This window comes from Psittacula echo (assembly GCF_963264785.1).
Source record: "Psittacula echo genome assembly, chromosome: 7".
Lineage (NCBI taxonomy): Eukaryota > Metazoa > Chordata > Aves > Psittaciformes > Psittacidae > Psittacula > Psittacula echo.
The window spans coordinates 47,086,755-47,102,860 of record NC_137740.1 but is presented as its reverse complement, the minus strand read 5'-3'; the positions used below and the strand labels follow the sequence as shown (position 1 = coordinate 47,102,860).

Genomic DNA, 16,106 nt, shown 5'->3' with positions numbered 1-16,106 from the left:
CTCTTTTTAATTTGCTTTGCTTGTAACATTTTACTTTAACCATGTTTACTTGCTATGTCAGATCTCTTATTTACCAACAAAAATAGATGTTTAGCACTATAAAGTCTTGCTGAGTCTGAGACAGCAAATGAGTTCACACAAAACTGAAACATAATTAAACTTTCATATTGGGGCCAAATTCAACCCTAAGGAACCCATGCAGCCCTGCTGGGAGCGGCGGATTGTTCAGATGCAAATGACCATGCAATTTGTCTCAAGACCATTTTAAATATAGATGAAGAAGGAAATATTAAAGAAATAAACAAAATGTCTGCTGCATGCAGCCATTTTGCATTTTTACCAGGGGAAGTGAGCATCCCAAGAGCCTGCAATACTTTTCATTGCTTGAGTCCCCACTGGGCACCAGCTCAGCGCAGTCTGGACCCATTCACCTGCCTCAGCATGCGGAACATGCAGTTCATGCCAGTCTCAAGGCAGTTCAGAAGAGGTGGATGAGCAGATAGGTTTAAGGGCTTTTCAAAGGTAGCACTGCATTTGTTAGAAAACAAACTGTGGGTGCTCAAGCAACAGGCATTTGTGTGGTTTTCTGTCTAGCTGCCAAATATTTGAGCATTTTTGCTTGATCCTGTTGATTTAAAAGGGAGCAGGTCCAATCAATTGTGCAAAACCGGGGATGAACCCACAGGGCTTTTTCCAAACTGCAACATCTATTCTACGGTCTTCTAAACAGATTCCAAAATGGGGTTTTTTTCTATTATTTTCCAGTTCCACAAATGGCAGCAAAGAACACAATTAAGCTATATACCGTACACGGACGGCTACCATGGGCAGCAGGAGAGGTTAGAGCATACAATGTCTCTCTCTGCACTACATGTGTTAAAAGAGGTACAGAAAAAAGTGTCAATCTCTGTCCGGAATACTGCACCATAAAAGTCTGATGACTACTCACTTAAAACATCACTCCTTCTGTAGGCAGTCCTTACCCAAATAAATTTTCTGGCTTTGGACTATTAGAAGTGGGCAGATAAATTTGCAGGATGGCAGTTACATGAAACTACCCCTGCTTACGTGGAAATACTGATGATCTAATTCAGCGTTTCTCACACACCAGTGTCAGTCTTCCATCTGCAGTGGAGTTAATCTTGATTCATAACTTGGTAAATGGAGTTCCTGGGGTTTGTGGGATATTTTTGTGGGGTTTGTTTTTTGTTTGGGGTTTTGGGGTGAGATTTTTTTGGGGTGGGTTTTTTTCCCAAAATCCATACTTTGCAGGATTTCATTGTGAAAATGGGAAAGCAGTGCTTTCCACTTTCCATTCTCATGCTTCTTTAGCTAAACATTTGCCACTTCCCTTTTTCCTGTCAAAATGCCTCCTTTCTGAAAACAGCTTCATTGGCTGCTAGTGAAACCAGTGGAAACCTGACTTCCAGCTACTTCTGTGCAGGTTTCTTCTCTGCTGTCAGCACGACAGGAGGGGCTGGGTAGGTGTCTGAGTGTTCGTTGGGAAAATGATCCCCCCAGCTCACACTCCAACCCCTCAGCACCTCACACCAGATCAAACAACCAGCTCTTGGGTCAAAACTAAAAGGAAGTCCTGCACTTCCACATCACTTTCAGCAAAAAAGGATTTTCTGTGGAAGCACTCCCTGCTACTTCGTTAGCCTGGTTTTTATAAAACCTGTCTGTATTCATCTCCACCTTTCTCTGAGAGCCAGCTAAAGACATAGAGATGGAAAGTAGTTTTAAGTCCAATTTGCTTACACTGAGCGGTGCTACTGCCTCACAGAGGGGGGGTATGTGGATTATACATTGGTTACATTCTAACAAAGAAGAGAGTAATTTTGCCAGAAGAGCTGTAGCAGTTGTTGCTCTTATGGGCTGGTTTATGGAACAGATCCCAATTATATCAGCATAAACAGTCCTACTCATTTAAATAAGGTGAATAAGATTTGACGGGGCCTGAATAAGCTGTCTGCTTGCAGAAATGTCAGCTGCAGTTTATACCTCATACTATTCAAACCACTGTGAACTATGTGACAATATATCTGATAAAGAAATTACTACATAGTCAATTTTGGATCAGACATCCAACATGAGGCATTGCATAAATGCAAAAATCCTTAAGACAGGTCCTTTTATGGGCATGTGCATGATATAAACATTGTTCATGTCTGGCAGAAAGTCTACATCCAGGCAAATATCCATTAGGAAAGGAAAAAGAAAAGAAAAAGAAAGAAAGGTAGAATGTGTGTCACTTTTCTCCCTGCAGCTCTCCAGCAAATGAACAAGTTGAGTTCATGGACTTTAGGAAATTTGTCCCTAAAATGCTTTCAAAGAATTCTAGCTATTACTCTGGGGCAAAATGTCTCCTGAAGTAGCTGAGTACTCGTAAGGCATGCACAGACTGATATTTTATTCAGAGATAACCAAACAAAATGAAAACAGAACAGAATGAAAGGAAAGGGAAGGGAACGAGAAAATGCTGATTTTAAAAGTTCTGGTTTATCCCTTTACTCTGCTGTTTGCAATACAGCAGAAGAGGCTCACCCACATAAAAATCAATGTGACACCAGAGGAGGCTCTCCAGCTTTACTAGGCTTCTTACTACTGTTTGTGAAGCTGATTTCTGTGTCCAGATGTGCCAGTGATCTGGATCTATCGCTCACATACCCTACAATTCAGATGAAACTTCATATCAAAATTACAAGCCAACATAACACATCCAGATTGTACAGCCTCTTCTACTGAGGATGTGGTGAAATACATTTTACTGTCTCTGAAATAAGTATAGCTTTCTGTAATGAAACAAGCAACTGATTATTCTCAAGGACTTTTGCTCACTTTTCTGCACAGCCTGGCTGACCTGATTTTCCCCACTCTATTTTAGAGGAGGAGCAGTACAACTGTCCTTCCTGATGCAAGCAAAGTCCATAAAATCAAAACTGAAGAAAATGCACACAGAAATACTGGAAGCTCGTTTGTGTTCCATCTATACTGAGAACCAAATCTGGAGGACTAGCTCACTCCTCAAACTCCCTTTCTTTTATTGGCAGCCCTAGACTATTTATCTATGTGATTTGGTATATAAAGACAACTTTTCTGGTATATAAAGACAACTTTTCTTTTTCCACTTTAGGCTGCACTCATCAAAAAGATTACATGCAACAAAATTACTTTTACTAAAATTCATTTAAATATCACATATTTTACCTGTGGTAATAGTAAAATTTCAGTGCACTGCATACTGAAAATAAAGTGAATCAAACAAAACCAAATCCAATAATGCTAAACAAAACTCCTCCACAAAACTGGAAGAATGGACAGTGCATACATCGAACAGACCATGCAAAATAAGGATTCCATTCAAATTTCACATCTCATTAAAGACAATTTGGCCATTAATCCATACGGGTTTAGGAGCAAGGAAGGATTTTCCAAGACAGATACACTGAAATGATCCTCCTTTGATCTTCGAGGTTAAGAATCAGTGACAATGGAAGATGAACAACAAGGGGCAGAACTACTGGCCTTTTTATGTGCCACAATGGCATCAGCAAACAACCACTTAATCAATATTTGGCCAGGGACACTGAAAACTTCCTTTTCAAATTTTAATTCGTAGTTGTAAAACAACTGTAGGGCAACCAGCAAGATAAGACATTAAACTGACTGCTTAATTGCCTTTTACTGTCCTAGTGGTTATATATGCACATTTGTAATAGTTTGTGAATCTTTATTTACTGGGATGAATAAACGACCTGTCAACAATTCTATCAAATTCCACTAACTAAATTATCTCAGCACATGGCACACTTTAATGTGTCCTCAGTGAGTTTTAATTTCATTATGCTTCATTTTTTCTTTTTTCTAGGCAGAGTGATTTAAACTGAATTAGTTTAACAGCATGGTGCAGGAGTACTCCAGGGCAAGTAAAGTTAAACGCTGTGCTCACACTACACTAAACAAGGTCTTGTGGTGAATTATATTACTGTACATCATTTTTATTAGCCAGAACTCAGTGTTTGGGGAGCACTTGGAAGTATCCCTCACTTTTATTTCTATATTTTGTTCTTTCTCTAGCCACATGTGTTTGTTACACAGGATTTAAAGTGACATTTACATGGAGAAATTCACATTGACTGGCTTGCTCTGATTTATTGCTTTGCGTTTCACTCAATTTCTTCTTAAATTAACCAGAGAGCACTTTGTAGTTCTGCTTCATTTCCCAATGCAGTTTTATTACACAGCTCTGGGGACTCGTGATAATTTATCACTATCAACTTTAGTGGCTTCCCTCTTCTAAACCCTGTTCCAACTCTTATCAATAAGTAAACCTAATACCAAACTAAAACTTCCCCAAGTAAGTGTTAGATAAAAGCATTGTCTTTGACTGATACAAAAGAAAATTAGTATTTGAAATCAGACCCAGAAAATAATCTGGTTTAAGCATTTCATCAGCATCAACTTTTACTTTCAGCATTAATTGCTAATTAGTTTTTTATCTATCTAATTAAAAGCCCTATCTGTCTGTCTGCTGATTCTATCACTACCTCTGTGTAAACACAGATGAAGAGATCCTTGCCCTCGATAAGAGTTTTGCCAGAGAGTTTCACTCGGGATTAGAGTCACACTCTTGTTTAGTGGGTACTTTCTATTAACAGAACAAAACAAATTTGGGCCCCATTCCTGCCTGCCCCAACCCACGTGGGTAACTTTACTCACATGAATAGGCTCTTTGAGTGAGACTCCTCACTGTTACCCGCATATGAGGGCATTTGCAGAACTGGAGGTCTGATACCCGATCCAGTAAACCCGTCTTGCATCCTAAACCTGAGGATTTCTCCCTAGAGCCACAGTTGCTCAGCACATTATAGAGCCAGTTTCAAGAAAAGCCTGATCTCTACCATAGCAAATTCCTACTGACGTCAAGGATTTTGCAATCGTAGGAGAATCCAGAAAGCCAAAGGTAAAAATCACGTTTCTGAATCAAGTCCTAGCCACACTAAAGTCGACCACCCGTGTTTCTTGCCTCAGCCTTTCAATAATGACAAGACTATTTGATTATTAAGATTTTCAGAGCAACCAAATAAGATGCAAACTTTGGTGCAAATTCAAGTTGTTCTACTGCTGCGTGTGAAGCAACCCTGACACTTGCTGAAATAACATTTGCCTTTGTTCTAGATGTACGCAATTAGAAAAACTGGAAGCGATGCCCACAGCAGTTCTGTTTGAATAACTGCCAACTCGTTTTAAGTTGAAGAAAGTGTCCCTAAGATGGCAAAAGATGCAAATCCATGAATGAAATCATCATTTCAAGAAAGGGGTATGATGTATCTATATATTACTTTAAAGAGACACTGCTAGAGTAACACCCTTTCTTCCCAAAGCTGGAAGTATGACTAGCGCTTATGTAAGGCGATTAGCGTGCAGTTAGTCTGACAATTAGCATCTCCTCAAAGTCCCACAGCTTGCCTTCAAGACAGGAGGGCACAGGCTGCTCCCGGCATCTCTGGAGCAGAACTCCACTCTGAAGTCACCCAAAACACAAACATTTAGCAATGTTCTGAAAGCACTCAGCGTGCTGGGACGTTGTGCTCTCGCTTGATGGTGAGGTCAGCATTGATCGCTGAGGTCATCAGTCATTATGATTAGCTCAAAATAATGATTTGGAAGTGGGAGCCTGGCCCGGAGCCCCACAGAGATGATGGGTGAGGGAGAAGAAAATGTATTTGGGTTGTGCAGTGTCACCTACATTGGAATGTGCTCATGCAGCTCCCGGCTTTTCTGTCCAGGACTGGACTCTCACACACTATTGGGATATGAGGAAAGAAAGAGGAAAAAGGCAGACAGAAAATACTGTTAGCACTATCTGCCTTGAGCTCAATCCTGGAGTCAATAAGGAGTTTTTCTTAATTAGCACTATTTTCTTGTCAGCTCCTGAGAACCTCAGAAACAAAATTCTGTTCAAGTTACACGAGCTGGTTTCTTAAACCTGCTAGTGATGAAATTCCAGTCTCAAGAAGATAACTGCCTGCAGCCACAGTCAGCACATTTCATTCAATAAGTGAATCTTTACCAGCAACATTGAGCAGGAGAGCACATTGCATAAGACACAACAGTATTTCACACAGCAAATAAGTACTCTTACCACCATGCCCTGGGATGAAATGCTGGAGCAAAATCACAACAAGCCCTGCATCAGAAAATCACAAGCAAACTCTAACTCAGCGTCCACTTTGCCCCATGCTTTGGCCACTAACCCAGCAGTCTACAATGCAGAAATGAATGGGATGACTCAAAGCAGTATCTGGTGCCTACATGCTAATCCTGTCCCTTAATAAACTGCCTTTAATAGTTTTACAACCTAAAAATAACTGGCTGCATGATACTGACCAACCTTAATCAAAACATCTGCAATCCCATCTAGCCTGAGCTACCCTTTAGATCATGTGCCACCACTTCAAAGCGTGTGCATCAAGTCAGTAATTGTAACATTGCATCTAAATATTTAAGCTAGGGGCTGGTAGTCGCGTGTCCCATTTACAGTCAGCATCTGTCCTCTAATTCCATTACAGTACAAAGCAAAAATGTTTCCCAAAACTTGCAAACAGGAAAAGCATCACATAGCTAGAGAAGCAGCAGTAGCTTGAACTTTCTAGCTGCTGAGCAGGCCTTTTGTGCTAAGGTCCCTTTCCCCCCTCCCCGCTTCAAACTCCACATACACACACTAAAATAGGGGTGGTGCCGAAACTGTATTAATGTGAGCCTCAGGCACACAGAAAAAAAGAAAAGAGGAAGGGGAGGGAGAGGGGGGGAAGGGTTTGGTCCAAGATGAAAGTAAGAAGGAAATAAAGGAGGCAATTTAGTCTGCTGTAGCCTGAATTGCTCTCAGTACAGCCAAGGGTAGAGGCTTGGGATGAGTAGGGCCCTTTTTGGACGGGTGCGCATGACTGGGGGAGGATCCGTCGGGACAGGGCCTGGGGGCCAATTCCACTGGCTGGGAACAGAGGCCCCCTTTGAGGCCGGGCAGGGGGGTCCCGGCCCCAGCCCGCACTGCCCGCTCGCAGCAGGCCCGAGGACCAGCTCTACGCCCCATCGTTTGAGCGCTGAAAGCTGTCGGTTTCTGCCAGAAAACAACAGCTATCTTATGGAGGGGGAGTTATCAGATTAGTCAGCAAACCATGCCGCGCATAACTCCCGCTAAAGGTACAAGCGGCTCCCTCTTCTGTAGCGGTTATGCTAAAAATATGCCCTGATGTGCCATATAACAGCACAAAAGTGTCTCTCTCATGTTCTTTATTTATGGCTTATGCCTTTAAGAGAAATTTATCACGCATGCAGAAATACAGATATGGTATTATAGAATTATCAGCTTCCTGATACGGACTGCAACAACAAAGGTTTTCATCAAATATATATCCAAAATCAGGGTACAGAGTGACACTGACAGAAGTGCTGAAATACTGCAAAGTGGGATGCACGTGGCATCAGTAAATGCTGGCCAGAGAATCATACTTAAGTGTCTGTGGACAGAGGCTGAAACAGAATCACAGCAGGACGTATGAAAGTTTACCTACGCTTATATATATGTGATGGGAGAAATCCCAAGCCAAATGACATACTGGTTCTATCACTTGTTTATCAAAAATATCATGTTTCTTTTCTCTCTAATCCCACTCTGCTGTAATTACTCCCCAGATCTTGAATTAGGTACCATTAAAATGACAATTGTTTTCCTTGCCCTCAGAAAAAAAGCCTGTCCCTGAGCCACTCAAATATCCATGTCAAGGAGGGGATTTCAGGACACGTCAGCAAGTGTCCAGCACTGGATGTGTGCTCCCAAGCATGAGGGAAAGTCCCCGCTCTGGACTCGGCCCCAGGACTTGCTTTCTGGCTTATCCCACAGCCTTCCTTTACGTCTCCTCGTACTCACACTCCTGCTGTTGGGACACCTCAAGCCCCTGAGACCAGCACTATAAAACCCACTCATACCGCAAAAGACTCGGCACTTTTTTCACTGCATAATGTGGAGCACTCCTGTGCGGAGCACCCAGCAGTGAGCTACCATGTGGGGGTTTTGCTGCATGCTGCCAGGATACCCTTCAGACATATGGAAATCAACCCTAGTCTCAGAGAGGGCATTGAGAGGCAGGCACCCTCTGCCACACCAGGCTGGTGGGTGCTGGCAATTACAATCCTGCAGCATCAAAATCCTCAGAAAAGCTGCCAGTTATTTCAATAAAAGAGCAGGATCTGACCTGATGATTTTTATAGATGGACTGAAATCAAAGCTCCCCTGCTGGCAGCGGTAGTCGAAACAGAAACTTTTTTGTTGGCCAGATACAGAAAGTAGTAGCAGAGTTATTTTATGGTGGGTGGTTTTTTATGTGATGAGTTCACTGGTGTGCTGTCCCTGTAGTATCACACTATACACACATTATGTGTATGGTAAGAAATCCTTTCTTGGGCAGCAGCTCTCACACTGCAGCATCCTGGCCACCCCAGCAATAAGATTAAGCAACAACTTGCTAGTCAGGGAGGTGGAGCGGGCGCTGCTGTGGGGAAGAGCACGCTCTCCCTCCAACTGCCAAACCTTCCCAGCCCTGTCACAGAACAGGCAGGATTATCAAACTGCTGTTTCCACAGAACTGCTCGGCCATGGTCACCCAGCAAAAAACCCCATGTGCAAGGACAGGATAGGGCTGCACTATCTCATTTAGTCAAGGGCAGTTTTGCCACTGATTAAACTCAAAAGAAGCAAAGTAGGACATTTCTGTCCACAGAAAGTGAAGGAGAGGTTATGTTAGAGGACAGAATGCAGCCTCCTCGTATGACCGTGCTGGGGAGCATGAGCGAGCCCCTGCTTGCAGCAAGGCACTGCCAGCCTCAGTGCTTTTCCCACAAGAGTCTGGAGGCTCCACCAGGCTGGAGGTGACAGCCGTGTGCCCAGACACTGATTTATGGTAGATCAGGAGCCATGCTTTAAAGAGCAGAGTCAAAGAATGGGAAAACTGTTTCAAAGAGAAGTAGAGGGGTAGGTTCTACTTTATACAATATTTTTCTTTTGCTGTCTCTATTAATTACAGTTTGTTCCATAAAGCAGGGATGTTATCAAGGCTTCCTATCTTCTGTTTCTAATCTCTGTAGAGAAATTCAGGAAAGCAGAACTAGTTATTCTAACAGCTAGGGCACTGAGTTTAGCTATTTTTCCCTTGGTGCATGTCCATCTCAGAACAATTCCTCTGTAGAAGGAAATACTGGAGGCAACTCTGGACCCATATAGAGGTCCCCCTATAAAGGCAGCTAGGCTGGGCACTCAAACTGTGCTTTCTGGCCTTAAAAACCTCTTACTTCCATAGCATCTTTCTGCCTGTTTATATTACTAACTTGTTTGTATTACAAAGCTCCTGAATGCTTAAATAACAGAGTTGAAAACTAAGTTTTAGGGAATGCAGGTTTGCTCTTACACAACAAGGAGATATCCGACTGTTAAAGGACAGGTTTCAATTGTCCTTCTTGAATGGCACTCGGCATCTCCAGATGTCTAGAAATGCTAGAAACTTTTCTAGGTAAAAACAGCTACTTTTTCCACAGTGGAGAGTCCATAAAACTGCGTGGAGCATCAGCTATTAGGGGCTCATTGAATAATTCATCCCTCATTGCAAGCCCATAATGTCTTTTCTCAGCCTTTTGTGGGGCTGTTTTCTCTTCTTTTCTCCTTGAATTATAAAAAGGTTGCCTTCTTTTGTTCACATCAAGCTGCTGCTAGCTGAAGCTTTGTCTGTGCAAAGCCAAAGTGTGAGTTTCAATGGACTCCCCCCTCTTTGTTTTCCAAGTTCATCTCCAAGTGTAGATTGTGTATAGAAGGCCTTCTTTGTAAAAGCTGGAAAAGTTGTACAAATGTTTGACCAGCTCATTTGGTACTTTTGTCTCGCTTTCTCCAGTGCCTGTGCATGTGCTGGGCAGCCACTTCCATGCACAACCGGCCCAGCCAGGCCCTTGTCTGTCCCTCACCCTGGGTCCAGCTGGGCACAGAGCTGGGCACCACTGCAGCAGGGGCAGTGGCTGCCCCAGAACAGCCCTTTCCCTTGTTCAGGTTGCAACCTCCTCGCAGCTCCTGGCCAAGCACCAACACAACCTTTTCCCAGCAGTTTTAAGAGGAGAGAAATTAAACTTGTGGCTCTTTGCCTTGCCCATGGCTGCAGAGACTCAAGGCTCCACGGCCTTTGGCTTCAAGCACCCGTTCTGTGCAGCTGCAGCCTTTTGCTAGGATTCGGCTGGGAAAGCAGCGCCGTCACCGTGCCAGGGGCTCCATTGCTGGCTCCAGCCCTCCCTGCTCCCTGGCCCCATCCCTGCTGTTGAAAGCCAAACCAGTGGCGAACCCCACCTTTGCCCGGACCTCTGCACCATTTCTGCACAGTTCAGGGTCATACTGGTGGGGGAACAGGATGGGATGGGATGGGACAGCCGTACTCCTTGCCCTGTGCCATCTGCTGCACTGGCCCAGGGACAGACGATCCTTGGGCAAAGGGGAGTGACACCCACCAGCACCAGAGGCGGGCACTGGCCAGTCCCAGAGCTTCACGCAAAGCAGGGTGAAATGGGACTTTACCTCTTTCGCTGAGGATGCCGTCAATGCTGTGCTTGGCCTTCTTGTCGCCTTCCTCCACCTCCTTCCTTTCCAGCTCGGCCTCCTCTTCCTCACCTTTCCCAAACTTGCTCCGCAGGATGCGGCTGATGGAGCTCACTTCGGGGGGAGCACAGAGCTGTGATGTGGCTCGTCTTCAGCAGCCCCCGCACCGGCCAGGCCGGGGAGAGAGAGCCCTAGCAATGCCTCTGCCCCCGTGTATCCCCCGGCCGCTGCCATTCGGGGCTTTGGGGGGTGCAGCCGCCCGCTGCCCTGCCCTCCCCTCCCTCCCCGCGAGGGTTTTCACAGGCACCGTCCCGCTCCGCGCTCCAGCTCTGGCACACAGGCCCTGCAAGATTCTTTCCTCCAAGCCCGGGCACTGGTGATGAGGAAAGCCCACAGATACCCGCACAAACACCGCTGCAGAGCCGTGCGCACCCCCCCACCCCACACACCCCCCCCCAACAGCCCACCGGCACACGGCTCCCAGCGCCGGGTCTCCGGCAAGCCCCGAGCCCTCCAGCGGCAGCAGCCCGGCGGGCAAGAGGAGGGAGAAGGAGAGGAGGGAGACGCAGTTGCGATCTAATTGAAAACACCCGCGCCGAGCGAGGGAATCCCGCCGGGACGCGTGTGCCGGTACTAGCGTGCTAACGCTGACCGAGCCATGGGCACCAGCCCGGCAGGGGCTCCGATCCCTCCGGGCACGGGGCTTGCCCCGGATATCGCGTTGCCCTTCTTGTACTGGCTCCAGCCCCGGCCCTCAGGGACGTGTCTGAGTACCCTCCGCGACGTACCTGACGGCACCGTGTTGCGGTCACACACACCGTCCTTCAGCAGCTTGTCCCGGATCTCCCAGCTGAACATCCCCGCGTTTTCCCGCTTGTATTCCTCGATTTTCTTCTCAACATCCGGCGTCGTCACCTGCTTCAGTAAAGACAAGGCGAACGGACACAGTCTGAAGGGCCGGGAGCAGCCGCGCGAGCCCGGGCTGCCGTCGCCAGGACCCCAGAGGCTGCTTGAGCCTCCCCACCGCTCCGCACCGCTACCAGAGAGAGCCGGCATCGGCTCTGCTTAAAAACCCCGTTATAAAACCTCCCGAGGAAGGGCAGGTTAAAATCCGACGGGACATAACAGGTAACAACGAGTCCGCGTAAAACAAGAACCCTTCGTCTTAAACGAAAGTTCCAAGAGAATCCTCTGGGATTACAGAGGAAGGAGGGATCGAGCCCTCGGCAAGGAAAATCCCAGCTCAGGCAGCACCCGCTGCCATGCGGCCAAGAAGAAAATCCCGGGGAAATTCTAGATCGCAATTAGAAGAGGACTCCGCGTCAGCGAGGCTCCAGGTCAGGGAAGTTTCGGCTGGACAAAGTTTGCAGCCCCAAATAAAAAGTATCGAAATAAACCGCTGAGAGCTCCGAATACCAAGAGGTTTCTTCGGTGGCCTCGTGATTTTACAATAAAGCCGAAATCAAACCAAACAAAGGTTCTCGGCTGGAAACAGTCTGTCGTTCGGGTAACAAGCTTATAAGAAATTATCTCTAGTCCTAACACTGAAAGGGAAAGTTCAGACATCACTACCTTAGGAGCGGCAAAGTGGGGGGAAAATAATATAGCATCAACTTTAGTCAGAAACTCAAGTCTTTGCTTTTGTGGGAGTGAAAACTTATAGAGGGAGGAGGCTGATCTTGAGACAAGGATCCATATTTGTCTGCATTATCGTGAGCGCAAACTTTTTATCGGCGTAGCTATAAATATGCACAGCTTTGGGGAGGACAGAAAAACAAACAGAGCCGGGAAGCAGCAGCAGGCAGACAGATAGGCAGAAATATGGATAAATCTTTCGCAGCGAAGCAAGAGCGGGCCCGATCCTGCCGCGCTGTGCAAGCCCTGGCATCTGACTGACCGCTTCCCCGGTCCGGAGGCACCGAGCCCTCCCGGCGCTGAGCGTGGGGCTCTCGGGGCTCTGGACAGCCAGGCGGTCATAAATTGACCCCTTCCGCCTTAGTTTCGTTTGAGAAATTATTTCTTAAAATAGTGTTTTCATCATTTAATAAAACAAAAACAAAACAAAGCCATCGCCACGAGCTCCAACTGTATTTTTTAAAGCCTCGAAAAGCATGAGAGCAACAGGCGGTGGTGCGAGCGGTGACTGCCTGCGCACACGCTGGGGCCACAGGGTACCCCCGGCACTCCCGGGGTGCTGCCTCCCGCCTGCAAGCCCACGGTGCCGCCACCCGCGTCTGGGCACCGGCGGGGTCTGCCCTGCTTCGGGCGGGCGCGGAGGGGCTCACCTTGGGCTTGCTGCCGCCGATGGCTCCCGGCCGGATGGAGCCCGTCTCCTGGTACCTGCAGAGAATTTTGGAGACGCAGCCGTGGGACACTCGCAGCTGGCGAGAGATGACACAGGGCCTTATGCCATGGTGGGCCATCTCCACTATCTTGTGTCGGATATGGTTGGGTAAAGGCCTGCCATTGATAAACACTCCTCCGAGCTGATTGACTCTGCCCTGGCCTAGAGGAGTAGAGACTAGAAAAGGAGGAGAGGGGAGGCAGGAGGGGGAAATGGCGTTAACGTCTCCTTCGGACCCTGCTGGGTCTTTTTTTTGTTATTGTTTTTTTCTGTAAGGCAACTCGCCGCCACCCGCCACCCCCGCCCCCCCTCCGGCCGCCCCGCAGCGCGCCCGGGGCCCGCCGGCGACTACAACGCTGCAACGCTTCACCTGTTGCACTAGCACCGGAGCCGGGGGTCGAGGCCTGCCCGACTCCCGCGGAAAAGGGGGAACCTGGACGGGAGGCCCACGGTCTCCCTGGGCAACTCGGGGCCGGCCCGCGGCTCGATGGAAGCCGCTGCGGTCCCGGTTCTGCCCCGAGCAGGAACTGCGGGGCTCCCCGGTGCTGCGGGGCTCTCGCATCGCAGCGGTCTGGAGCGCGAGAACCACCACTTGCAGCAGCCCGGCCCAGCCGAGACCTACCCTCTTTTCTAGAGTCCCTTTCGATTTCGTTTGCATTGCTTTTATTTGTTTGGGATTTTCTTCCCCCCTTTTTTTTTTTTCTAACTTTTTCCTCACTTTTTTCCTAACTTTGCGCTCCCCGAATCACAGCCCTTCACTTTGCTGAAGTGCGGAATCAGGTCCCGCTGTGCCGCAGACCTCAAGGTCTGTTCTCCTCTCTCGCCGGCCGGGATGGAGCTCTCCTGGGGTTCTAGGCCTGCAAGTGGCCCCAGTGTCGGGCCAGAGGAACTGCTGTTCAAGCCCCGCCGAGGAACGGAGGCTGTGACAGCCCGGGGGATGAGCCGTGAGGCTGTCCCTGCAGCCCTCCGTTCTCCGACTCTCGAGGTGCTGCTTTGTCCCGGCCTCCCAGCACGGAGTACTTCTCCCTTTCCTGAGTGGTAGCAGCGCGGGCGCGGCCTTACCTTCCAGCGGGAACCCGCTGCGGGGATAGTTCTGCCCGGCTCCGGGTCTCATCATCCTGGGGACAGCTCCAGCCAGAGTTGTCATCGCGGCGGCCCGACAGGGTTATATCCAGATGAGGGCTGATCTAGGAGAGACCCGCGCTGTCAGCGGGTCCCACAGAATCAGGAGCGGTCCCGGGAGGGGGTGGGGGATTCCGCCCGGGGGCGGGGAGGAGGCAGCTCCGCCGCTGCCCCTTTGTCAGTGACCCTCGCTGCCCCGCACCGGGAGGGCCGTAGCCGGAGCCCCGCCGGGCGGCGACGCTGGGCTCGGGGAAGGGAGTTCGGACAGGAGAGTTCGGGGGGGCGGCGGCGGCGCTGTCCGTGTCCCCGGTGCAGCGGGAAGCGGCAGCCGCGGGGCCGGGAGCATTTATCGGCTCCGTCCCCGGCGCGGCTCCGCAGCGGCGCCTCCGCGATTGGCCGCCGCTGCCCGGCCCGGCCGCGCCGCTCCCGCTGATTGGGCGAGTGGGGCGGCTCTCCCGCATCGCCCCGGCCGCCGCGACGGCAGCGTGACCGGCACGGCACGGCCCTGCGCTGTCCGTAAGGGACGAGCCTTCTCGCCGCGGGCAGAGAGCGCCCGGCGGCGGGGAACTGCTCTGTGCCCCGACGGCAGCCCCGGCCCCGGGGAGGGGAGCACCAGACGGAGGCGGCCCGGCGCTTGCATTCGTGAGGACCCCGTGTCACTGGGGGGCTCCGCCGGGCCGCCTCTCGCCCCAGACGGAATGCCAGGCACTAAGGGTCAGCCCCTGCCTCTCTGCCCGCGACGTGCTCCGTGTCCTGGCTCCGCTCGCCGAGCACTAGTGGCGGGAGGCAGCGAGGAGCAACCTCCCTGAGGCTTTTTATTTTTTTTATTTTTTTTTTTTTAGAGAAAAAAAACCCCTCACTTCCTTTTATTTACTTATTTTGCACCGAGATTTCTCGTCGTCCATAAGAAACATCTTTGGACCAAACGGTGTAACGCTTTCGAAAGCGAGAGCTGGCAGTGAGATATCCGTGGGGATTTCTGCTTTTAAAAATCGATGAGACTAGTTGTGTCCTGCGTTACGCGCGTGTGCGTGAGTGTGCATATGCGTGTGTGCATGGGTGCGAGGCGGTGCGTGGTGAAGTCTCACTAATAAGCGTTTGTTCCCAGGAATTTATTGTAGTATTCAAACTAAACTGCTGGAAAAATAAAAGAGGTAAAGTCTGCCTCGGAGCTGAAGTGACCACAGCAGGATATGACGCCAGGAGTGTTGTAAAGACTGTCTGTCCTTAGAGAAGGTACTATTGTGCATGGCCTTTTATTTATAACTTGGTAAGTGCCAGCAAACTCGCCTCCTTTACACTCTGAAGTGCCAGCCCAGCTTTCCACAGTGCTCTTTATTTGCAATAGTCTATTCACTAACTGTCACTCCCGAGCTTCAAGTTATTCAAGACCTTAATCAATCAAAAGGATGAGAATCGTTCAGGTTTCCTCCTTTGAAATGAGGGAAACAATGTTTTCTAGGCTCCCAGTACGCTGCCCCTTTACGGGCCGGGCGATCGTTTCGGAGCTGCTATCGGCCCCGGGAAGGGCCGGAGTTAGTGTTATTTGGGCAGAAATCCGGAGCTGGAATAAGGAGAGAATCTGCCCGCCGAGGGCAAGGCAGCGGCTCGGCTCAGGCACCGGCGCCAGGGAACGACGGCGTTGGCCGCGGGCTCCGCACCGGGGTACTCGCGACGGTGAAGCCGGAATGCCCGTCCCTCCGCAGCACGCCCGAGGAAGTCCGGCTGCTGGTCCGCCAGCTCCAGCCCGCACGCCCCGGCCACCAGACCGTGCGGTTTCCACTACGTTTTAAATGCACAAAAGCAAACCCCAAATCCTGAGCTCCCGGGGCCGCCGGCTCTGCCCGGGGAAGCTTTCCGCACACCCCACGAACAGGTTGGCAGTGGAAGTTCAAACGACAGTAAAAGTTCAGCGTGTGTTTTACGCAGCGTTTGTGTTTTACAAAGCACCCCGATGACCGAAGCTTTAAGAAAACCGCGGCCGAGACTTGCGGAAATCCAGCTCCA

At 49.2% G+C, this 16,106-nt stretch overlaps 1 protein-coding gene across 3 annotated transcripts in view; it reads right to left on the bottom strand.

The window, feature by feature from the left end:
- The window catches only part of PAX3 (paired box 3), a gene marked incomplete at both ends in the record, with an annotated part of 79,213 nt that extends 65,089 nt beyond the window's left edge, over positions 1-14,124 (bottom strand). For 2 of the 3 annotated variants that reach the window (XM_080624312.1, XM_080624314.1), the window contains 4 exons: positions 10,613-10,747; positions 11,422-11,551; positions 12,919-13,154; positions 14,040-14,124. In XM_080624312.1, the coding sequence (XP_080480438.1) occupies positions 10,613-10,747; positions 11,422-11,551; positions 12,919-13,154; positions 14,040-14,124 (586 nt within the window). The remainder of the gene's footprint in view (positions 1-10,612; positions 10,748-11,421; positions 11,552-12,918; positions 13,155-14,039) is intronic. The other variant, XM_080624313.1, reaches the window with a different exon arrangement.
- Between the last annotated feature and the right edge of the window lie 1,982 nt (positions 14,125-16,106).